This window comes from Salvelinus namaycush, chromosome 5 (genome assembly GCF_016432855.1).
Source record: "Salvelinus namaycush isolate Seneca chromosome 5, SaNama_1.0, whole genome shotgun sequence".
Taxonomy (NCBI): domain Eukaryota; kingdom Metazoa; phylum Chordata; class Actinopteri; order Salmoniformes; family Salmonidae; genus Salvelinus; species Salvelinus namaycush.
In genome coordinates this window covers 56,050,139-56,075,012 of record NC_052311.1, presented here as the reverse complement: position 1 = coordinate 56,075,012, position 24,874 = coordinate 56,050,139, and the positions used below count along the sequence as shown (strand labels likewise).

Genomic DNA, 24,874 nt, shown 5'->3' with positions numbered 1-24,874 from the left:
CCCCTGAACAAGGCAGTTAGCCCACTGTTCCTAGGCTGTCATTGAAAATAAGAATGTGTTCTTAACTGACTTGCCTAGTTAAATAAAGATGAAATAAAGGTGAAAAAAAAAAAATATATATAGGCAAAATCGGCGCCCCAAAATACCGATTTCCGATTGTTATGAAAACTTGAAATCGGCCCTAATTAATCGGCCATTCCGATTAATCGGTCGACCTCTACAGGAAACATCTGGGAGTATTCGGAGAGATGTGTGAACTCCATATGAAATCCTAGCCTGGTCTCAGATATATTTGACAGCACAAACTGATCTGGGACCAGGCTAATGAGCCCTATACATCTCCCCTAAATCACACCAGAAGAATGCCCAGAAGCGCTGTGGTAACTTATTTCCGTTCAAAGGCTCCAGAACGTCAGACAGAATCCATTAAGTCTTGCTAATTCCCAGACACCAACTCAAATAAACACTGAGTCTATTACTGTAGCAGCCTCTTGATTTAATCTGCTTCAGAGAGAGACTGGCCTGGTTGGGCAGCTTTCTGCTACACTGGGAACTACTGGGAACACACCTGGGACCTCGCTGAGACAATCACTAGCACATTAGGAGAAAATGGTGTGATTGAATACAATGACTAAACAGAGCGTAACTGATTAAAACAGAGTTCTCTAATGGTTTGCTTCACGTGGCAAAGAGAAAGAGACAGAGAGAGAGTGAGAGAGACCCAGGCCTCAGGCCCAGAGGCAGCGCTAGCTCTTCTTCTTTCCCTCTTCTTTCCTGCTTTCTGTCTGTTCTCTCCAAGATCACTCCACACACCGAGAGCACATCCTGTCTGTCTGAATCCCCCTCTCCTCCTCTCCTTCATAAAATACCCCCTTCTCTTCTCCCCCCCCTCCATTCTTACAGCCCATCCCACAGGAAGGGGAAACATTCCACACATTTTCAGGGAGGAGGTGACGGAGGGACGGGGAGAGAGGGAGGGAGAGAGAGAGAGAGGAGGGTTAACACTAGTGAATGGGAGCCTTCTTCATCTCCTGGCTGCCACAGAGCTATTAGCTACACACGTTAGACTAATCAAAAATGGCGGAAGGCGAGTAGAGCGATGGTGCTAAAATAATCACTAAGCGATTAGGAACTAACATGTTTTATTCAGAGGTCTCATTGTCAGAGATGGCTGGCTGAGGAAATGGGGGTCTTAACACAACAGGCCTGGGATGGAGAGAAGAGCAGAGCACTTGATACCAGTGGTGACCTGAACATGGCATTGAGGGGGCAGCAGAGTTCAGACAAACAGCTAGGGCACACTGTAGCGAAACCTTGTGCAATGGAAAACGGACATGTGTGTTCTTATTGGACATTTCAGGTAGTTTTGGCCAATAAGAACACTGAAGTTCAGGTAGTACCTCCCCTTTTCCCCTGAGTTTCAAAACGTTTTCTCCCCTACTGAACATGACCCTAGTGACCCCTAAGACTTTCCACTGATTCCTCCTCTCTGGTACTTTAACTCTAAATCCACGATAAACCCAGAACCCACATTATCCTAAAAACTTGTAATGCCATATGGGACCCTCTCAGGGGTAACAATAATAGACACTAAATCACAGTAGATCTCCTGAAAGCCCACAGCAGCCATCTGAAAGGTTTTGATCTTCTTAAGGACATGGATAGAGCCAAACAATGAGACATCCTGTACTGTACTTCTATCAAGGCTTTGAACCTACGCATGCAGTAGCATTATGAAACTGGCCAAGCTTCCTGACAAAACTCGGAACTAACGGTCTTATCATGTACAACATTTAATTGAATTACATTGAACTGATTTGAATGGAATGTAACATTCCTTTGTAATAAGTGCCATATGACATGCCTATCCTCCTTGTACTTCAGTGGGATAAACTGACAATATCAAGGTCAGAAAGGCAATCGTTACAACAACAAGACACCCATCTCTGCATCAGGAAAAGGTGCAAAACTTGAATAATCATAATTTAATAACCCTATTTTCCCCTTCATTTCCCTTAGGAACGAAGAAAAGAGTGATGGATGGAATGGGGGATGAACACTTCTTCACATTCCTGTCTTTTTGGAGAGAGAGAGAGAGAGAGAGAGAGAGAGAGAGAGAGAGAGAGAGAGAAGAGAGCCTTGTGAGACGATAAGATGAATGAATGTCAGAAGAAGACTGTACTGTCACGTTCTGACCTTTATTTCCTTTGTTTTGTCTTTATTTAGTATGGTCAGGGCGTGAGTTGGGGTGGGCAGTCTATGTGTGTTTTTCTATGTTGGGGTTTTGTGTTCGGCCTGGTATGATTCTCAATCAGAGGCAGCTGTCTATCGTTGTCCCTGATTGAGAATCATACTTAGGTAGCCTGGGTTTCACTTTTGGTTTGTGGGTGTTTGTTTCCGTGTCAGTGTTTGTCGCCACACGGTACTGTTTCGTTTGATCATCGTTTATTGTTTTAGTTCCTGTGTTCAGTTTTGGATTTATATTAAAGACATGAACACTTACCACGCTGCGCTTTGGTCCGATCCTTCTACCACCATAGACGATCGTTACACTGACAGTAATGACAGAGTTCCAGAAGAATGATGACTATGTCCACCCTAATATAAATAATAAACGCCTCAGAGACAGAAAACACACACAGGCCTGGGCTGTTTTCTAGTGAAAACGTTATTTAATACCTCAAGGTTCCTCAAGCAATAAAACCACAGCAGTTTTCAGATCACTAACTGTCACGTTCTGACCATAGTTATTTTGTATTTTCTTTGTTTTAGTGTAGTCAGGGCGTGAGTTGGGTGGGTAATCTATGTTTTCTATTTCTGTGTTGGTTTTCTGTGTTTGGCCTGATATGGCTCTCAATCAGAGGCAGCTGTCAATCGTTGTCCCTGATTGGGAACCATATTTAGGTATCCTGTTTTCTGTTGGGTTTGGTGGGTGGGTGTTTTCAGTCTTTGTGCGTCTGCACCAGATAGAACTGTTTCGGTTTTCACTTTGTTGTTTTTGTATTTTGAGTTGTTCACTTTCATTAAATAAGATGAACAATTACCACGCTGCGCATTGGTCCTCCGATCCTTCAAACTTCTCCTCCTCAGACGAGGAGGAGGACGACAGCCGTTACACTAACGTCACATCCAATCCATGCTTGTGTTCTATAACGGCAGAAGATTAGTTGGAGAGGCTGATGTTGTAAGGTGGGTTGGGATTGGTTGGGCTCAGGACACAGCAACAATTACACCTCTGTTCTCACAAAAAAACAACCCACCTCCAGTCTCATCTCAGCCAAAAGCTCTAGTCCAACCCACCTCCAGTCTCATCTCAGCCAAAAGCTCTAGTCCAACCCACCTCCAGTCTCATCTCAGCCAAAAGCTCTAGTCCAACCCACCTCCAGTCTCATCTCAGCCAAAAGCTCTCGTCCAACCCAGCTCCAGTCTCATCTCAGCCAAAAGCTCTAGTCCAACCCAGCCTCATCTCAGCCAAAAGCTCTAGTCCATCCCACCTCCAGTCTCATCTCAAACTTTTTATAGTCCCGTACCCCTTCAAACATTCAACCTCCAGCTGCGTACCCCCTCTAGGACCAGGGTCAGCACACTCTCAAATGTTGTTTTTGCCATCATTGTAAGCCTGCCACACACACACTATACAATATATTTATTAAACATAAGAATGAGCGTGAGTTTTTGTCACAACCCCGCTCGTGGGAAGTGACAAAGACCAGGACCAGGGCACAAATAATAATATAATAATAAATAATTTTGTTTTATTTAGTCATCTTACATATAAAACCTTATTTGTTCATCTAAAATTATGAATAACTCACCACAGGTTAATGAGAAGGGTGTGCTTGAAAGGATGCACATAACTCATATGCACATATGCAATGTTAGGTTGTATTGGACAGAGTCTCAGTCTTAAATTATTTTACACACACAGTCTGTGCCTGTATTTAGTTTTCATGCTAGTGAGGGCCCGAGAATCCACTCTCACAGAGGTATGTGGTTGCAAAGGGCATCAGTATCGTAACAGCGTGATTTGCCAAGGCAAGAAACTCTGAGCGCAGCCCTATTCATAAATCTGGCATTGGCTTCTGATTAAATTAAATTTTCTCAGAACCGCATGTTGCAATTTCGATGAGGCTCTTGTTCAGAAATCAGTAAGTGGACTGGAGGGCAGGGCATGAAAGGGATAACGAATCCAGTTGTTTGTGTCGTCCGTTTCGGGAAAGTACCTGCGTAATTGAGCACCCAGCTATATCACATTTGACATTGTCCGTAAGCTTGAGTTCATTTGCACACAAAAAATCATACAATGATGGAAAGACCTGTGTGTTGTCCTTGTTAATGCAGACAGAAAAGAGCTCCAACTTCTTAATCATAGCCCCCATTTTGTCCTGCACATTGAATATCATTGTGGAGAGTCCCTGTAATCCTAGATTCAGATCATTCAGGCGAGAAAAAAACATCACCTAGATAGGCCAGTCGTGTGAGAAACTCGTCATCATGCAAGCGGTCAGACAAGTGAAAATCATGGTTAGTAAAGAAAACTTTATGCTTGTCTCTCAATTTTTAAAAAACGTGTCAATACTTTGCCTCTTGATAACCAGCGCACTTCTGTATGTTGGTCGCTGCCCATATCATTGCATAATGCAGAAAATACGAGAGTTCAGGGGCCTTGCTTTAACAAAGTTAACAATTTTCACTATAGTGTCCAAAACGTTTTTCAAGCTGTCAGGCATTCCCTTGGCAGCAAGAGCCTCTCGGTGGATGCTGCAGTGTACACAAGTGGCGTCAGGAGCAACTGCTTGCACACACGTTACCACTCCACTATGTTTCCCTGTCATGGATTTTGCGCCATCAGTATAGATACCAACACATCTTGACCACTATAGTCCATTTGATGTCACAAAGATGACCAGTACTTTAAAAACATCCTCTCATGTTGTCCTGGTTTCCAGAAGAGGATGTCTTCCTTAATTGACCCCCCATAATGTAACTGACATATACCAGGAGCTGTGCCAGGCCTGCCACGTCTGTTGACTCATCCAGCTGTAACGAATAGAATTCACTGGCTTGCATGCGAAGCAGTAATTATTTCAAAACATCTCCTGCCATGTTACACGCACCCCAGTTTGGGAATACCTGCTCCAGTCCACACACACAATACGCTACTCTCCACTTGATCAAATCATGCCAAATCAAGTTCCATTGGGAAAAGTTGGGAGATGACTGCCTAACTGTGTGTAGTGAGGGCAGATTTAGACTCTACGTTTGTGAGAAAGGGCCTCTTTATTGAGGGAGTCAAAGAAAACACTTTTTTTAGATGCAAATATCTCTAGTCGTGCTGGTATTAAAGGTGTTCCATTCTCTCTGGTCCAAAGTTGTATGACGGACATTTGAATGAGAATGATGGTGCAAAATAAAATTCATGGTGGCAAAAATATCTTATGGCGACCAAAACCACTTCCTGTCCAGTGCGTTTTTTAAAAACCTTTATTTAACTAGGCAAGTCAGTTAAGAACAAATTCTTATTTACAATGACGGCCTAGGAACAGTAGGTTAACTGCCTTATTCCGGGGCAGAACGACAGATTTTTACCTTGTCAGCTCGGGGATTCGACCTTGCAACCTTCTGGTTACTAGTCCAACGCTCTAACCAATAGGCTACCTGCCGCCCCACGGCTTCCCAGCCGTCTAGTCTGCTGATCTGCTCTGAGGCTGAGATATGTAATCCCCCACAATCCTTCACTCTCATTCTCACCTACTCTGGGCTTTAGCATCCTACTGGAGCTTTGCTGCCTCCGCTCACTTTCTGGTTTCGTTGCTGCTTCTAACAGCCCTTTCTCTTGACCAACAGATTATTGTCATAGACTACCTGGAAGCCCACTCTATAGCCCACTTTAGACCTGGAAGTCCTTCTCTTTTACAAACAAGCCCATATCTCCCCTGGGTGAAGGGGAGTTCTAGGGGGTTAAAGGGGGTTGAGTGGGGTTTTGGGCTGCTGTGTGCTGGTGCTTTAAAGAGGCATGCTTGTGATCTTTCTAGAAGCTGCTTTAACTGGAACCTTTTGTGACCGATGCGTCTTCTGTCTTCTGTCCTAGACATGCAGCTTGAACTATCCTCCTGCCTAACAAAGAATGCACCCCTTGCCTCCCCCCTATCTCCCACTACTTCCACCCTGCCTCCCCCCTACCTCCCCACTACCTCCACCCTGCCTCCCCCATACCTCCACCCTGCCTCCCCCCTACCTCCACCCTGCCTCCCCCCTACCTCCACCCTGCCTCCCCCAACCTCCACCCTGCCTGTCTCCCAGGCACCTTGAGGAAGGGGGGAGACATTCCCCTTTAAGTATTTTAAGTTCAGAGTCTTAAAGATTCTGTTTGCAAACAAAAGAGCCATGAAGGTGGTTGAGGGGTTAAGGGGGAGGGAGAGTCTGCTTAACAAGACCATTGCTGTGTGTGTGTGTGTGTGTGTGTGTGTGTGTGTGTGTGTGTGTGTGTGTGTGTGTGTGTGTGTGTGTGTGTTCCGGCATAGATGGAACTTGACAGTGTGTGGTAGCTAGTTCTGAATGGTCCTGCTGTCCTGCCCCGTGCACCCCTACCACCCTGGATCCAGCTGGCATAACACCAGTCTGTGTCCTCTCCTCGGACTCCCACCCCGAGGCCCCCTACGCATGCATTCCTCTCCGGCCCGGTCCCTCTCCCTGTGGAGCCGGCCGCAGCCTCTGTGCCCTCAGATGGAGAAGGGTATGGGAGGTATGCAGTCAGAGAGTATCCACCTAACTCCCCCCAGTTTAGACCCCACCAGCCTCCCTAACTTTCTCCCTTCCGTGGCTCTTCTTTTTAGTGCCTCACACAGTCACACTCTCTCTCTCTCATACACACACACGCACGCACATACACACACAACCGGTTGGGAAGATAAAGGACAACACAGGGTGTGTTAATCAGCGATGGTAGAGCATGAGCTTTCAGGTCAGGGGTCAGGAGGCCTCACACTGCCCTCTAATGGGCATGGGCAGAGGTCACAGATCATCTCCACAGGGGGATTTTAATTGGTCGATTCATCTATAGATACCAGAGCAGCAACCATCTAGACAGGATGGCTCTGGAATCCCTCTGAAGTTCTAGTAAGGAGATCACAGTGGAAAGACAGGGCCAAGCTCATTTATGGGAGAAGCTAAGGTCAGGGGAGGTGAGGAGACAGACAGGCAAGGGCAGGGGGAAGGAAATTTGGTGCAGCCAGGGAACCATCCAAGCTGAACATCACTAAATCAGTGAGACGCTGAACCATAAAGTTGGTGAACTACTGAATCACATCGATTGATTTGATGAATCAATGAGCCACTAAACTGCAGCTGCGGTGATATAGCTTCATGTCCCAGGGTCTGTGTGTTCAGATGTGGCATTCTCTTCTCTTTGTGTGGGCTGAAGGAGAGACTGACACACCCCGAAACTAAACACCACAGTTCCTTGGTTGTAATCATGGAGCTGACGGTGTGTGTATATGTGTGCAGTATTGTGTGTGTGCCTGGAGCGGGGGATGAGTGTCGGAGAGATGATGTGACAGTTCCATTTAGTTGAACAGGAACTCAGCATACAATACAACTCACAGCAACATGATCTGACATGAGCTGCATGGGAGCCTGTTCAACACACTGGGTGGACTAGGTCAGGGTTTCCCAAACTCAGTCCTGGGGTCCCTACGTCTGGGTGCACGTTGTGGTTTTTGCCGTAGCACTACACAGCTGATTCAAACTACCAACTGATCATTAAGTTTTGATTATTTGAATTAGCTGTGTAGTGCTAGGGCAAAAAACAAAATGTGCACTCAGAGTCACCTAGGACCGAGTTTGAGAAACCCTGGACTAGGTGACTGTGTGTGTGTGTGTGTGTGTGTGTGTGTGTGTGTGTGTGTGTGTGTGTGTGTGTGTGTGTGTGTGTGTGCGCGCGAACGTGCCTACATGCGTGTACACAGAAGGTGAGGAAAGAGTGAGTGAGGCAGGTTGGGTTTGTGTATATAGATCAGTAGGTTTGGGGGGTGGCTGATGTGGTAGTGGTTGTGGTCGTGGTCGTGGCCAATGGCGCGGTCTCCCTAGAGGCCGAATTTTAGATGCCGTCCTCTTGGCAGCAGAGACAACATGTTGCTGTTTTCTAGCTAATTTCCTGCAATTTTACACATTTTGTCATGAGGCTGAAAGACACGTGCAGTTTTAAAGCTAATTTCCAAGCTAAGTTCTTATGCTATCTGAGTAACAACAACATTATAACAAAATCAATGGGGGCCCCATGCCATTTTTAGAATTTTAGATTGTCCCTGTCTAGTTTTTATTTTGGTGATTGTTAGTTCTCAAAAGATGGATTATATTTTAAAATATATAGCTCCATTATATTTTCTACATCATTTATATCTGTTTAAGTCGTTTAAGTTCACACTGAAAGCGCTTTACCATCCATAAAAAATAAATAACAATTTTTGTTTGAATAATTATATACATATATATTAATATAGGGGGAAAGTGGTAGGTTACTTACTTCAGGTAAAGTATGTCATGTTAGAGGTAAGGAGAGAGTAGGTGAGGTAGACAGGGTTTACTGTAGTAGTACTTACTGCAGGTGAAGTATGTCATGTTAGAGGTAAGGAGAGAGTAGGTGAGGTAGACAGGGTTTACTGTAGTAGTACTTACTGCAGGTGAAGTATGTCATGTTAGAGGTAAGGAGAGAGTAGGTGAGGTAGACAGGGTTTACTGTAGTAGTACTTACTGCAGGCGCTGCAGGTGAAGCAGACATCATGATAGAGGCTTCCCATAGCCTGGCAGGCCTCAGTGGCTCCATATACCGCCTTGTTACACTTCACACAGCTTCCTGGAACACAACACAACAGCCAGGTCAGAGACATGAACTAGAAGTCGATCGATTATGATTTTTCAATGCCGATACCGATTATTGGAGGACCAAAAAAAGCCGATACCGATTAATCGGCCGATTTATATATACAGTATATCACAAAAGTCAGTACACCCCTCACATTTTTGTAAATATTTGAGTATATCTTTTCATGTGACAACACTGAAGAAATGACACTTTGCTACAATGTAAAGTAGTGAGTGTACAGCTTGTATAACAGTGTAAATTTGCTGTCCCCTCAAAATAACTCAACACACAGCCATTAATGTCTAAACCGCTGGCAAACCCAGTAAAGTTTGAATGAATGCTTACGAGCCTGCTGCTGCCTACCACCGCTCAGTCAGACTGCTCTATCAAATCATAGACTTAATTATGATATAATAAACACAGAAATACAAGCCTTAGGTCATTAATATGGTCAAATCCGGAAACTATCATTTCGAAAACAAAACGTTTATTCTTTCAGTGAAATACGGAACCGTTCCGTAGTTTATTGAACGGGTGGCAACCCTAAGTCTAAATATTGCTGTTACATTGCACAACCTTCAATGTTATGTCATAATTATGAGAAATTCTGGCAAATTAATTCGCAAAGAGCCAGACGGCCCAAACTGTTGCATATACCCTGACTCTGCGTGCAATAAACTCAAGAGAAGTGACACAATTTCCCTCGTAAATATTGCCTGCTAACATGAAAATCTTTTAACTAAATATGCAGGTTTAAAAAAAATATACTTCTGTGTATTGATTTTAAGAAAGGCGTTGATGTTTATGGTTAGGTACACTCGTGCAACGATTGTGCTTTTTTTCACAAATGCACTTTTGTTAAATCATCACCCGTTTGGTGAAGTAGGCTGTGATTCGATGATAAATTAACAGGCACCACATCGATTATATGCAACGCAGGACAAGCTAGTTAAACTAGTAATATCATCAACCATGTGTAGTTAACTAGTGATTATGTTAAGATTGATTGTTTTTTATAAGATAAGTTTAATGCTAGCTAGCAACTTACCTTTGCTCCTTGCTGCACTCGCGTAACAGGTGGTCAGCCTGCCACGCAGTTTCCTTGCGGAATGCAATGTAATCGGCCATAATCGGGGTCCAAAAATGCAGATTACCAATTATTATGAAAACTTGAAATCGGCCCTAATAATCAGCCATGCCGATTAATCGGTCCACCTCTAACATGAACACACACACACACACACACACACACACACACACACACACACACACACACACACACACACACACACACACACACACACACACACACACACACACACACACACACACACACACACACACACACCCCATCATGTACTTTGGCACCACTACTGTCTCAGTCATAAGCAGTTGTCCTGTTAGAATAGAAAGTTAGAATTGTACGCATTCCATAACACAAATAAAAACAGTCTGATTAAGAGGCTGGATCCATAACAAGCAGCCTGATAAAACCAGACACAAACAATGGAATGAAAAAAGCCTATCAACAGTCAAAGGAAATGAGTTAGCCATGCTGTATCATTGAAAGGGGAAATATATTCCAATCTGCTTGTTTGGTTTGGCTCTGGGCTAGAGGAGTCTGTCACATGAACACAGTGATAAAAGACCTGTTCCTACCAAACGCTGCTCCCTGCACACACTGCTGCTAGACAGACGGCACGCACGCACACACACAGGCAGACGCACACACACACTGTTCTACACACTTCAGCCAGACTGAAAGACACACACACAAACGTCCCTTTCGCCCTCCCCCTTTATAGACCACCAATCAGACAGGACAGGAAGTGAGAGGTTGGTGGTAGAGACAGACAGTCAAGAGAAGGAAAGAGAGAGAAAGGAGTGATAGAAAAAGAGGAGAAAGGGATAGAAAAGTAAGAGACTGTAATACAAGTTGGAGAGCTGTCCAAGCTGGTGTGTATACCTGTGGTGGGTGAGGTTCAGTAGTTCATATGGGCCAACTGTGATTGGGTTGTCACCCAGAACATGCCATGTCTTAATCAATGTATAATGTTGGGTCTTCACAGCCAGTGGTTTGTTCTGTCACCCTCTTCAATCATGCATGTGCATACTGCAGTGCATAGCAACGTACACACACACACAGCCAATCGTGCAGTATAATCTAGTCAGCTGACAGGCAGCGGAGGTGGAAAGTTCCATAGACTGATAGAGAGTGTGAGAGAGCGAGAGAAAGAAAGACAGAAAGAGTGAGAGAAAGAATGCGAAAGCGAGCGAGAGAGAGTCCAGCGAAAATAGAAAGAGCTCGTGTCATGTGTCCTCTGAGGTGTTTTGTGTGCTGTGGCCTTCTGAATGAGCTGAGAGGTTGGCAGTGTGCTGAGAGAGATGTGGTAACAGAACAACATGAGCCCACAGCAGCATGGCCTGGCACTGTGCTGAAACAACAGTGTGTTACACACACAACGTTCCCCAGGGGGGCGAAGACCACGCCAGGGACAGTACCGCCTCCTCGCCTGGCCACTCACAAAGAAGCTTCTGTCTCTGGCCTGCTCTCCTGCAGACAGACATCACCAGGCACTACGTCTGTATGCCTCCTCCCCTAACTCACTGGCAGCATCCCCAAAGGCCCCTACTCCCTACATTGGGAATAGGGGCCCATTTGCAACGCATCCACAGACAAGACACAACATTAAGTTCACCTCTTCATACTGTAACACAATATAGAGCTATACACAGTTTATTAGGTACACCAACCCATTCACAAAAATGGTTCGCTCCTACAGACAGTGAGTCACGTGGCCGTGGCTTGCTATTTAGAGCAGGTAGACAGGCATTCAGTTACTGTTTGATCGAACGTGCAAAACGAGTAACCTAAGCGACTTTGAGCGTGGTATGATAGTCGGTGCCAGGCTCGCTGGTTCCAGTATCTCAGAACAGGCCGGCCTCCTGGACTTTTCATGCAGGACAGTGTCTAGGGTTTACAGAGAACCACACGGGGTTCCACTCATAATAACTAAAAACAAGAAGAAGCGGCTCCAGTGGGCACGCGATCACCAACACTGGACAATTGAGGAGTGGAAAAACATTTCCTTGTCTGACAAATTCCGGTTCCTGTTGCATCATGCTGGTAGCAGAGTCAGGATTTGGCGTAAGCAGCATGACTCCATGGCCCCATCCAGTCTGGTGTTAATGGTACAGGCTGGTGGTGTTAATGGTACAGGCTGGTGGTGTTAATGGTACAGGCTGGTGGTGTTAATGGTACAGGCTGGTGGTGTTAATGGTACAGGCTGGTGGTGTTAATGGTACAGGCTGGTGGTGTTAATGGTACAGGCTGGTGGTGTAATGGTACAGGCTGGTGGTGTTAATGGTACAGGCTGGTGGTGTTAATGGTACAGGCTGGTGGTGTTAATGGTACAGGCTGGTGGTGTTAATGGTACAGGCTGGTGGTGTAATGGTACAGGCTGGTGGTGTTAATGGTACAGGCTGGTGGTGTAATGGTACAGGCTGGTGGTGTTAATGGTACAGGCTGGTGGTGTTAATGGTACAGGCTGGTGGTGTAATGGTACAGGCTGGTGGTGTTAATGGTACAGGCTGGTGGTGTTAATGGTACAGGCTGGTGGTGTAATGGTACAGGCTGGTGGTGTTAATGGTACAGGCTGGTGGTGTTAATGGTACAGGCTGGTGGTGTTAATGGTACAGGCTGGTGGTGTTAATGGTACAGGCTGGTGGTGTAATGGTGTGGGGAATGTTTTCCTGGCACACGTTAGGTTCCTTGAAACCAATTGAGCAATGCTTCCATGCCCCGAAGAATTCAGACTGTTCTGGAGGCAAGGGGGGTCCGACCAGGTACTAGATGGGTGTACTTAATAAACTGAACGTACACTGAGTGTACAAAACATTAAGAACACCTGCTCTTTCCATGACATAGACTGACCAGGTGAATCCAGGTGAAAGCTATGATCCCTTACTGATGTCACTTTTTAAATCCACTTCAATCATTGTAAATTGAAGGGGAGGAGACAGGTTAAAGAATGATTTTTGAGACACGGATTGTGTGTGTGCCATTCAGAGGTTGAATGGGCAAGACATGAAGATTGAAGTGTCTTTGAACGGGGTATGGTAGTAGGTGCCAGGCACATCGGTTTGTGTCAATAACTGCAATGCTACTGGGTTTTTCCATGCTTAAGAATGGTCCACCACGAAAGGACATCAAGCCAACTTGACACAACTGTGGGAAGCATTTGAGTCAACATGGGCCAGCATCCATGTGGAACGCTTTCCACACCTTGTATGAGGGGGGGGGGGGGTTCAACCCATTATTAGGAAGGTGTTCCTAATGTTAAGTATACTCAGTGTATATACCTAATTGAATCAACATCTCCTGTTAACTACAACACAGTCCTCTAGTCTGGCCTTATAACCTGTGACTGGCTTTAAGCCATTTGTCCTGCCTATTATGACTCTACCTCTGATACTGTAACACAATATAGGAATACCTCTGATACTGTAACACAATAAAGGAATACCTCTGATACTGTAACACAATACAGGAATACCTCTGATACTGTAACACAATATAGGAATACCTCTGATACTGTAACACAATATAGGAATACCTCTGATACTGTAACACAATATAGGAATACCTCTGATACTGTAACACAATATAGGAATACCTCTGATACTGTAACACAATATAGGAATACCTCTGATACTGTAACACAATACAGGAATACCTCTGATACTGTAACACAATATAGGAATACCTCTGATACTGTAACACAATATAGGAATACCTCTGATACTGTAACACAATATAGGAATACCTCTGATACTGTAACACAATACAGGAATACCTCTGATACTGTAACACAATATAGGAATACCTCTGATACTGTAACACAATATAGGAATACCTCTGATACTGTAACACAATACAGGAATACCTCTGATACTGTGGAATACCTCTGATACTGTAACACAATATAGGAATACCTCTGATACTGTAACACAATATAGGAATACCTCTGATACTGTAACACAATATAGGAATACCTCTGATACTGTAACACAATATAGGAATGAGCTATATACAGACCTTATTGAATTAACCCTCCCCTCAAAATGACAATAAACCACTGTAGCCTACAGCACAGCCGCATCTACCTATCCCCTTACATAACAATGTCTGGAGATTAAGGGCCTACTCCTCTCATCAGGTGTTCCTACCTCCTCTCCTCTCCACTTCCTCTACCCCTCCTCTTCCTCTACCCCTCCTCTCCTCTTCCTCTACCCCTCCTCTCCTCTCCTCTCCACTTCCTCTCCTCTCCTCTCCTCTCCTCTCCTCTCCTCTCCTCTCCTCTCCTCTCCTCTCCTCTCCTCTCCTCTCCTCTCCTCTTCCTCTTCCTCTTCCTCTTCCTCTTCCTCTCCTCTCCTCTCCTCTTCCTCTACCCCTCCTCTCCTCTCCTCCAAACCATCTGGACTCAACCCTGGAATTCTAGGTTCCATCCTTCATTAGACAGACTGACAGACAGTCAGTTCTACTGTATGGACTCAACAGGGTTGGGTTTATTTAGCTCAACTTTGGTTTTACTTGGTGAAATTTAAAAACAGAGAATTGTATGATTTTCTACCAGAGTTGAAAGTCACAGCTGTTGTTTGTAATGTACATGCCATTGAAACGGTAAAATGCACTGAAAAGTAAGAGGGATACATAAACAACCAAACAAACTGGTTCCTGTTTAGGACAAACATTCTTAGGTAAAGAAGCAACATTTTCCTCCCTGATTACAGTCCCATATTCCAAAACCCTTGTGATTTTATAGGGGAGTGCTTTCTTTAACGGTTATGAGGGCATGGGTGAGGGGGGAATGGAATCAAAACACAGAATCAAAACTTCACCCCCCATCCTCCCCCTCACTTCACCCCCCAAACACCAACCCAGCAGCCCAGCAGTCAAAACGTCTACTGCTTCCCAACGGCTCACAACAAGCCTCTTCATAAACCTCCACAATCTCTGACAGGAGCTTGATATTATGGTAGATGACTTGTCATGTTAGAAGCCAAATAACACTACTGCACTTAGTAATAGTCCTTATAGTACTACTAGTTTTTGTGTGTGTGTGTGTATCATATGGAAGTATTAGAATCCAAGGCTAGGACATTATGAAATCACATCAACACTGGTCCAACCCAAAACAGCAGCCTAACATCACAAAAACATTCTCTCACTACACTAACACACATTTACTTATACAACCAATCAAACACTGAAGCAAGGCCCCAGGCCCAAACACAGAGAGAGATAAAAAGGGAGGAGAGAGGAGAGAGAGAGATGCACACACACACACACACACACACACACACACACACACACACACACACACACACACACACACACACACACACACACACACACACACACACACACACACACACACACACACACACACACACACACACACACAAAGGCTTCCTGCAGGACTTGTCAGGGGTACAGATTGAGTGCCAAAGCAGAAGCCAAGACACCCTGGGAAGAGTTAAGGTAAACTGTCCAGTCCACAGACAGACTACAGCCTGATAGGAGAAAGCCATCCTTAATCACAACACAATACAAAGCACTCAACCTCTACTATCTGTGTTTGTGTGTGGGGGGGTCCCCTCCACCCTCTGTCCTGTCCCACCACTCACCCTTCCTGTCTGACCTCCCACCCATAAATCTGCTCTCCGCTCTGACTCTCTTTCCCTGCTCTACCTCCCTCCCTCTCTCTCTCACAGCCAAAGACGCGACAAAAGGTTCTATAAATTAACCCGAAGTACCTTCTGCTAATCTAATCATTTATGAAACTAAGTGTGCTCACCACCCGCTCTTTATATTCCTCAGCCCCGTCCCGTCCTCCAGACATTCCTCTGTGTTCCCCTGGTGCAGCCGTTTGGCACCACACTCAGTTTCCCAGAACATCCAGCTGCACCTCTGCCAATCAGAGCAGAGTGTATATGATATGAGACCCCAGCCCTAGCTGGCTGGAACTCACTAGGCATGGATCTGAAATGGCACCCTATCCCCTATACAGTGCACTACTATATGGGCCCTGGTCACAAGTAGTGCACTAAATAGGCAATAGGGTATCATTTTGGAGGTGACCCATATGAGCCTTTAGGATGGCCACACTAATCTCCCTTCTACATGAACCTACTAAATCACTAGGTATATGCCCCCAGTGTAAATATGGCTTACATACTTAATACTCTATAGTCACACTGGTCAATAATATACTGTATGATACAAATTAGGCAATCCTTTAATAAATGACACCAAATATTGAACTGATAACCCTGGAATAGAACATAATTCCCATAGTATTATGGTTCTTCATTTATCCATAGTTTAGCTTGGTAGAGAGTAGTAGCTCAACACAATCTGGCCTTAATGACCATGTACTCTTATAATCTTCACCCGACACAGCCACCCCTCGGAGCCTGGTTCCTCTCTAGGTTTCTAGGATCCTGCCTTTCTAGGGAGTTTCTCCTAGCTGCTTCTGCATCTGCATTGCTTGCTCTTTGAGCATCCAGACCTATGGTTCAGGCTGAGAGAATACTCCTCTCCTTTCAGTGGAAAAAGCAGGTCAGGAATGGAGCTTCTCTTTCAGTTCAGTATGTAGACCAGGCCAGGAACTGCATCTGTCTGTCACGCAAGCTATTTTCTGGCACGACAGCATGACGCAGAAAATGAGTGTGTGCTGGGTGTGTGTGCTGTGAGCGTGTCAGCATTACAGTATTGTCATACACAAACGTTCTACCATCTTCCACTGCGGCCCCCCATAGGAATCGCTATAATATGTTAACATCTGTGCTTATGAATCTGTGTGGGTGTGTTCAGCATGACAGCGACATGCCCCAGAACATCTTCCCTTACATACTGAATGAGTGAACTCTGGGGGGCTGGGACGGGAATTACAATCCTGACTGACGTTCCTCGTTCCTGCAGGAAATTCCTTTTACGAGGCGGCAGTGAGATGCTTTATGACCGCTGGACAAGTGCACGCTATGTGTTCCTCTCTCTCTCTCTCGTTGTTCCTCTCTCTCTCTCTCGTTGTTCCTCTCTCTCTCGCTCTCTCTCGACTGGACGTCCCGTTTTGATGACTGGCCTTGCCTCAACATGCCGAACCCAAGCATCCATGTGAACTAAACTTTCTCCCAAATCAACATTATCATTCACACACAAGTCTTAATAATGACTGTACATACATGGTAGTACATACTTAGGACAAGGAGTTAGAACCTTGTCATAACCTATGACAACTAGCATCTGTAGTTTTTCCTGAAAGGGTCATCTGGTGAGGAGGAAAAACTCCTGGCCTTACCTACAGGACATAGTATACCTTACACATATTTTCCATGGGTACCGTGTCAGTGTGAGTAACAGGACTAGCCTGGAACTGGGGTCTCAGAGCAGAGTAATAAATACCTTGTCAGCAGTTTATAACTGCAGCACACAGAGTACAGGTCTGGTACGGTACAACAGTACAGCAGTATAGCTGGGGGAAAGACAGCCAAGCACTTATTTTCTCTCCCTTATTTCCAGATAACAATTTCCAGAGAGCGCGCAAACTGGGTGCTGCGTGGCACTAGCTTAAAAAAAGGAACAGAAAGCAATGCTCTTGGGCCATTTACGAATCTGTTTCTGCTGACCAGTTGAAATCCTCCTCCTGCCCTACATCTTTCTCTCTTCTCCTCCTGCCCTACATCTTTCTCTCTTCTCCTCCTGCCCTACCTCTTTCTCTCTTCTCCTCCTGCCCTACCTCTTTCTCTCTTCTCCTCCTGCCCTACATCTTTCTCTCTTCTCCTCCTGCCCTAGCTCTTTCTCTCTTCTCCTCCTGCCCTACATCTTTCTCTCTTCTCCTCCTGCCCTACATCTTTCTCTCTTCTCCTCCTGCCCTACATCTTTCTCTCTTCTCCTCCTGCCTTTACTCTTTCTCTCTTCTCCTCCTGCCCTACATCTTTCTCTCTTCTCCTCCTGCCCTACATCTTTCTCTCTTCTCCTCCTGCCCTACATCTTTCTCTCTTCTCCTCCTGCCCTACATCTTTCTCTCTTCTCCTGCCTTACCTCTTTATCTCTTCTCCTCCTGCCCTAGCTCTTTCTCTCTTCTCCTCCTGCCCTACCTCTTTCTCTCTTCTCCTCCTGCCTTTACTCTTTCTCTCTTCTCCTCCTGCCCTACATCTTTCTCTCTTCTCCTCCTGCCCTACATCTTTCTCTCTTCTCCTCCTGCCCTAGCTCTTTCTCTCTTCTCCTCCTGCCCTACATCTTTCTCTCTTCTCCTCCTGCCCTACATCTTTCTCTCTTCTCCTCCTGCCCTACCTCTTTCTCTCTTCTCCTCCTGCCCTACCTCTTTCTCTCTTCTCCTCCTGCCCTACATCTTTCTCTCTTCTCCTCCTGCCCTACCTCTTTCTCTCTTCTCCTCCTGCCCTAGCTCTTTCTCTCTTCTCCTCCTGCCCTACCTCTTTCTCTCTTCTCCTCCTGCCTTTACTCTTTCTCTCTTCTCCTCCTGCCCTACATCTTTCTCTCTTCTCCTCCTGCCCTACATCTTTCTCTCTTCTCCTCCTGCCCTACATCTTTCTCTCTTCTCCTCCTGCCCTACATCTTTCTCTCTTCTCCTGCCTTACCTCTTTATCTCTTCTCCTCCTGCCCTAGCTCTTTCTCTCTTCTCCTCCTGCCCTAGCTCTTTCTCTCTTCTCCTCCTGCCCTACATCTTTCTCTCTTCTCCTCCTGCCCTACCTCTTTCTCTCTTCTCCTCCTGCCCTACATCTTTCTCTCTTCTCCTCCTGCCCTACCTCTTTCTCTCTTCTCCTCCTGCCCTAGCTCTTTCTCTCTTCTCCTCCTGCCCTACCTCTTTCTCTCTTCTCCTCCTGCCTTTACTCTTTCTCTCTTCTCCTCCTGCCCTACATCTTTCTCTCTTCTCCTCCTGCCCTACATCTTTCTCTCTTCTCCTCCTGCCCTACATCTTTCTCTCTTCTCCTCCTGCCCTACATCTTTCTCTCTTCTCCTGCCTTACCTCTTTATCTCTTCTCCTCCTGCCCTAGCTCTTTCTCTCTTCTCCTCCTGCCCTAGCTCTTTCTCTCTTCTCCTCCTGCCCTACATCTTTCTCTCTTCTCCTCCTGCCCTACATCTTTCTCTCTTCTCCTCCTGCCCTACCTCTTTCTCTCTTCTCCTCCTGCCCTAGCTCTTTCTCTCTTCTCCTCCTGCCCTACATCTTTCTCTCTTCTCCTCCTGCCCTACATCTTTCTCTCTTCTCCTCCTGCCCTACCTCTTTATCTCTTCTCCTCCTACCTTTACTCTTTCTCTCTTCTCCTCCTGCCCTACCTCTTTCTCTCTTCTCCTCCTGCCCTACCTCTTTCTCTCTTCTCCTCCTGCCCTACCTCTTTCTCTCTTCTCCTCCTGCCCTAGCTCTTTCTCTCTTCTCCTCCTGCCCTACCTCTTTCTCTCTTCTCCTCCTGCCTTTACTCTTTCTCTCTTCTCCTCCTGCCCTACATCTTTCTCTCTTCTCCTCCTGCCCTACATCTTTCTCTCTTCTCCTCCTGCCCTACATCTTTCTCTCTTCTCCTCCTGCCCTACATCTTTCTCTCTTCTCCTGCCTTACCTCTTTATCTCTTCTCCTCCTGCCCTAGCTCTTTCTCTCTTCTCCTCCTGCCCTAGCTCTTTCTCTCTTCTCCTCCTGCCCTACATCTTTCTCTCTTCTCCTCCTGCCCTACCTCTTTCTCTCTTCTCCTCCTGCCCTACCTCTTTCTCTCTTCTCCTCCTGCCCTACATCTTTCTCTCTTCTCCTCCTGCCCTACCTCTTTCTCTCTTCTCCTCCTGCCCTAGCTCTTTCTCTCTTCTCCTCCTGCCCTACCTCTTTCTCTCTTCTCCTCCTGCCTTTACTCTTTCTCTCTTCTCCTCCTGCCCTACATCTTTCTCTCTTCTCCTCCTGCCCTACATCTTTCTCTCTTCTCCTCCTGCCCTACATCTTTCTCTCTTCTCCTGCCTTACCTCTTTATCTCTTCTCCTCCTGCCCTAGCTCTTTCTCTCTTCTCCTCCTGTCCTAGCTCTTTCTCTCTTCTCCTCCTGCCCTACATCTTTCTCTCTTCTCCTCCTGCCCTACATCTTTCTCTCTTCTCCTCCTGCCCTACCTCTTTCTCTCTTCTCCTCCTGCCCTAGCTCTTTCTCTCTTCTCCTCCTGCCCTACATCTTTCTCTCTTCTCCTCCTGCCCTACATCTTTCTCTCTTCTCCTCCTGCCCTACCTCTTTATCTCTTCTCCTCCTACCTTTACTCTTTCTCTCTTCTCCTCCTGCCCTACCTCTTTCTCTCTTCTCCTCCTGCCCTACCTCTTTCTCTCTTCTCCTCCTGCCCTACCTCTTTCTCTCTTCTCCTCCTGCCCTACCTCTTTCTATCTCACTCTCTCCTTTTCCTCTTTCTTTCTTCCTCAATGCTTTTCTCATCTGTAGATCAGCCCCACCAAACATGTGCTCTTTCACTTCCACTTCTCCTGTTGCACACATTGGGCACAAATGTTATATTCAATAGTTATTTCTGCATTAAAAGGGAAGAGTGTAAATTTACTCGTAACCAGTTATATATTCATCTGTACTTAAACTAAACTACACAAGAGACTGATGTCATGTATCCTAGGGCAGCTACAGGCTACATGGAAAAACACTAACAGGTGCTGTTATTCAGTTGTCATTGTCTGTATTCCCCAGACTGTGGCTGCGTACAAAAGGTGTGTGTGTGTGTGTGTGTGTGCCTGTGTGCCTTTGTGTGTATATGGATATATGTGTGTGTGTGAGCATGCACATGGCGGTTTAGAGCAAGAATGTGCAAGCCCGGGTCTGTGCTCGGCCATGTGATGATGTTATTTGGAAAGACTGAGTCAAACAGCCAAACACATGACAAGAGAAGGGATGTGATCGGGGAGAGAAGGGATGTGATGGGGAAGAGAAGGGATGTGATCGGGGAGAGAAGGGATGTGATCGGGGAGAGAAGGGATGTGATCGGGGAGAGAAGGGATGTGATCGGGGAGAGAAGGGATGTGATCGGGAAGAGAAGGGATGTGATGGGGAAGAGAAGGGATGTGATGGGGAAGAGAAGGGATGTGATCGGGGAGAGAAGGGATGTGATCGGGGAGAGAAGGGATGTGATCGGGGAGAGAACGGATGTGATCGGGGAGAGAAGGGATGTGATCGGGGAGAGAAGGGATGTGATCGGGGAGAGAACGGATGTGATCGGGGAGAGAAGGGATCGGGGAGAGAAGGGATGTGATCGGGGAGAGAAGGGATGTGATCGGGGAGAGAAGGTATGTGATCGGGGATAGAAGGGATGTGATCGGGGAGAGAAGGGATGTGATCGGGGAGAGAAGGGATGTGATCGGGGAGAGAAGGGATGTGATCGGGGAGAGAATGGATGTGATCGGGGAGAGAAGGGATGTTTTACAGACAATGACGAAAGCGCTGCGCTGATCTAACAAAAAGCAGCCTGCATTCTGTTTCTAATGAATGTTGTTATTGATGTGTCCTCCACTTAATCCACCAGGCTTATTACAGCTGAGAGGAGAAGACAACCTTCTCCTGGTTGGCCCTGGGCCGAGCCTCAGTCGGAACTATTAAAGACATTATTACAGCTGAGAGGAGAAGACAACCTTCTCCTGGTTGGCCCTGGGCCAAGCCTCAGTCGGAACTATTAAAGACATTATTACAGCTGAGAGGAGAAGAGAACCTTCTCCTGGTTGGCCCTGGGCCGAGCCTCAGCCGGAACTATTAAAGACATTATTACAGCTGAGAGGAGAAGACAACCTTCTCCTGGTTGGCCCTGGGCCGAGCCTCAGTCGGAACGATTAAAGACATTATTACAGCTGAGAGGAGAAGACAACCTTCTCCTGGTTGGCCCTGGGCCGAGCCTCAGTCGGAACTATTAAAGACATTATTACAGCTGAGAGGAGAAGACAACCTTCTCCTGGTTGGCCCTGGGCCGAGCCTCAGTCGGAACTATTAAAGACATTATTACAGCTGAGAGGAGAAGACAACCTTCTCCTGGTTGGCCCTGGGCCGAGCCTCAGTCGGAACTATTAAAGACATTATTACAGCTGAGAGGAGAAGACAACCTTCTCCTGGTTGGCTCTGGGCCGAGCCTTAGTCGGAACTATTAAAGACATTATTACAGCTGAGAGGAGAAGACAACCTTCTCCTGGTTGGCCCTGGGCCGAGCCTCAGTCGGAACTATTAAAGACATTATTACAGCTGAGAGGAGAAGACAACCTTCTCCTGGTTGGCCCTGGGCCGAGCCTCAGTCGGAACTATTAAAGACATTATTACAGCTGAGAGGAGAAGACAACCTTCTCCTGGTTGGCCCTGTGCCGAGCCTCAGTCGGAACTATTAAAGACATTATTACAGCTGAGAGGAGAAGACAACCTTCTCCTGGTTGGCCCTGTGCCGAGCCTCAGTCGGAACTATTAAAGACATTATTACAGCTGAGAGGAGAAGACAACCTTCTCCTGGTTGGCCCTGGGCCGAGCCTCAGTCGGAACGATTAAAAAGTGAATTATTACTGAGAGGTAGGTGGGCTGGTGGCAGTCAGTGACATACACAGACGGGGGGATTTAAGGAGAACGAGAAAAAACAAATTAGACAATTATTCATTCTAGACTAAAAGACAGAGGAGAGAAAAGAAGAAAGGCCTCTGGCTAAACGCTGTCTGTCTGCCTGTCTGTCTGTCTGTCTGTAGAGTTCAACACTGAACAACAGTATCTGCCATGATGATCATAAACATACATACAGACAGAATTACCGCTAGGATGCCCTCACAACTATTCCACTTGATCTGGCATGAGCAAATCAACACATACACACACATACACAAAGACAAGGTTAAATGAATGAGGTGAAAAGTTTTGAACAGTGGGCCATTTTCGCACTGTGACCCACACAGAGAAATAGTGAATTTCATTAAAGAGAGACACCAGGTCGATCAAAATGTCAAACTAAGCTTACCGAAGTAGTCTGCCTTTGGCTGGGCGTCCATCTCCTTCTCCAGACGCTTGGTTAGGGCTTCTAATTTGATCTCGGCGGCAGACGGCCCCTGCTCCGGCTGGACATGGAGAGTCTGGCAGGGCAGTTTGAGAGACTGGGGCTGGGGTTGGAGCTGGCATGCCTCCCCACCAGAGGACAGCTGGCTGTCTAGGCCAGAGGGCACATCCACCCCCATGGCCACTTGCCTGCCCTGCGCCTGGCCTATACCTTGACCCTGGCCAAAGCTTCTAGAGACACTGGTTCCAGAGGGAGAGGCAGAGGCAGGGAAGTAAGCTCCAGTGGTGGCTTTGGGCTGGGCTGTCTCAGATGGGGGTACAGGTGGGACAGCCACTTGAGCAGGGGTGGAGCTGGGGGTGAGAGCCACAGGACTCTGAGAGAGCCCGTTCTGGCGTAGATTTCCCTGGTTGGCGGTTGGTCTTGGGGCCATGGAGGGTGCTGCTGAGTAAGGGCCTGTTGGCGGTGTAACAGGGGCAGGTTGGGGAGACAGATGCTGGTACAGGTCAGCTCCACCAGTGAAGGCACTCGGAGGGAGCGGTGCAATCAGCTCTGGGTTCCCCAAGCTCCGCATCCAGTCTGCTGCAGCCCCAGCATCAGCCACCGTGGGGGGTCTCTGCCGCACTAGTAGAGTGGCAGCCTTGCTCTGATGCAGTCTAGTGGGGCTCGGAGATGGTAGGCTGTCAGAGAAGGAGGGAGATGGTGAGTGGTGTGGGGGCTGCTGAGATGGGCTGCACATAAGCTCTGATGATCCACCAGGGCTGGAAGAGTAAGAGGCCCAAGTTACAGAGGGACTGGCAGGGCGACCAGAAGCATGTGTGGTTGCGTTCCCTGGGCTGGTGGGACTCAAGGCGTGGTGGTAAGAATGCGGCTCAAAACGCTCCTTGTTATCGTAATTGTTTCCGTAACTGTATGGCTGTTGACTGGGTGAATGGTGTTTCAGAGCGTCATAGGGCGCGTACTGACTCTCGGCACTGGCGGTGCCTGGCATCGGGCCAGAGAGTATGGGAGGCTTGGCCGCAGCTTCTCCTGCCTGTCTGTAGCTATTGATAGGCGGCCTGTCTTTGGTGTAAAACGTGCTGTCTGCCGCTCTGTTGTGACCCCCGTTCATTCTCACTGCCAAATTGTTTTTGGCAATTTCCTCTTGCTGTTTCTGTATGTGGATTTTTGTCATTTTGGAGGCAAAAACCCTCCTGGTTTCTTCAAAGTCGGAGTTGTTCCCTGCATCCCTCTTCATTCGGAACAACCCGTCCCTAGATGCCTCATACATATTGAGGTCTTCTAAAAATTTACTTGCCTCAAGATCCAAATCGTCGTATTTATCCATCTTGAAGTGAATTACAAAATGTGTATAAACTATGATCTGATTTAAGGTTCGAGCCACAACTTTCACAAAAAAACGTTCTGTCCAAAATAAAATAAAAAGTAGGCTAGCCAATAAAAACAATGTTAAACACAGTAAACAATTGAAACGAAAGGATTAAATCCAAACCCTCGTCACTCCCAAAGTAAAAGATTACCAGTCTACTGTCCAGTCCAGGCAGCGGAGAGAGAGCACTGTCAAGCGGTATTCTGACGTGGAGATCCCGACCCGAAGTTGAATTACAGTTTCTCCCGGAATGTGTCAACTATCCCGCGGAAGCAATTATGCCTAGGCCTACTCCGGAATGGACAAAGATCCGAATAATAGCGAGAAGAAGCTCCGTCCTCTCCTCCGTGAGCCAGCTGACTCTGCTCGCAACAGGATACTGTCTGGTTATAAAATCAGATCAGATAGCCTACGACCCCAGCTTGCGCCCCCTTTCCGAACTTCACTATGGCGCTCACAGCCGAAGCATCCATTCAAAAACGTTGTTTGCAACTTTGTAGCGAGTGCATGCGTTCCAAACTTTTCCCGCAAGTTGCTAAACAAATTCCAGTGGGGTCCTATCACAACGCTAATTTAGCTCGCCTATAA

At 46.6% G+C, this 24,874-nt stretch overlaps 1 protein-coding gene across 1 annotated transcript in view; it reads right to left on the bottom strand.

Moving 5' to 3' along the window:
* The window catches only part of LOC120047679 (LIM domain-containing protein 1), a 37,226-nt gene extending 12,352 nt beyond the window's left edge, over window positions 1-24,874 (bottom strand). The window contains exons 1-2 of the mRNA XM_038993231.1: window positions 22,885-24,874; window positions 8,753-8,854 (exon numbers count right to left, since the gene is read on the bottom strand). Coding sequence (XP_038849159.1) covers window positions 8,753-8,854; window positions 22,885-24,244 — 1,462 coding nt within the window. The 5' untranslated portion in view covers window positions 24,245-24,874. The remainder of the gene's footprint in view (window positions 1-8,752; window positions 8,855-22,884) is intronic.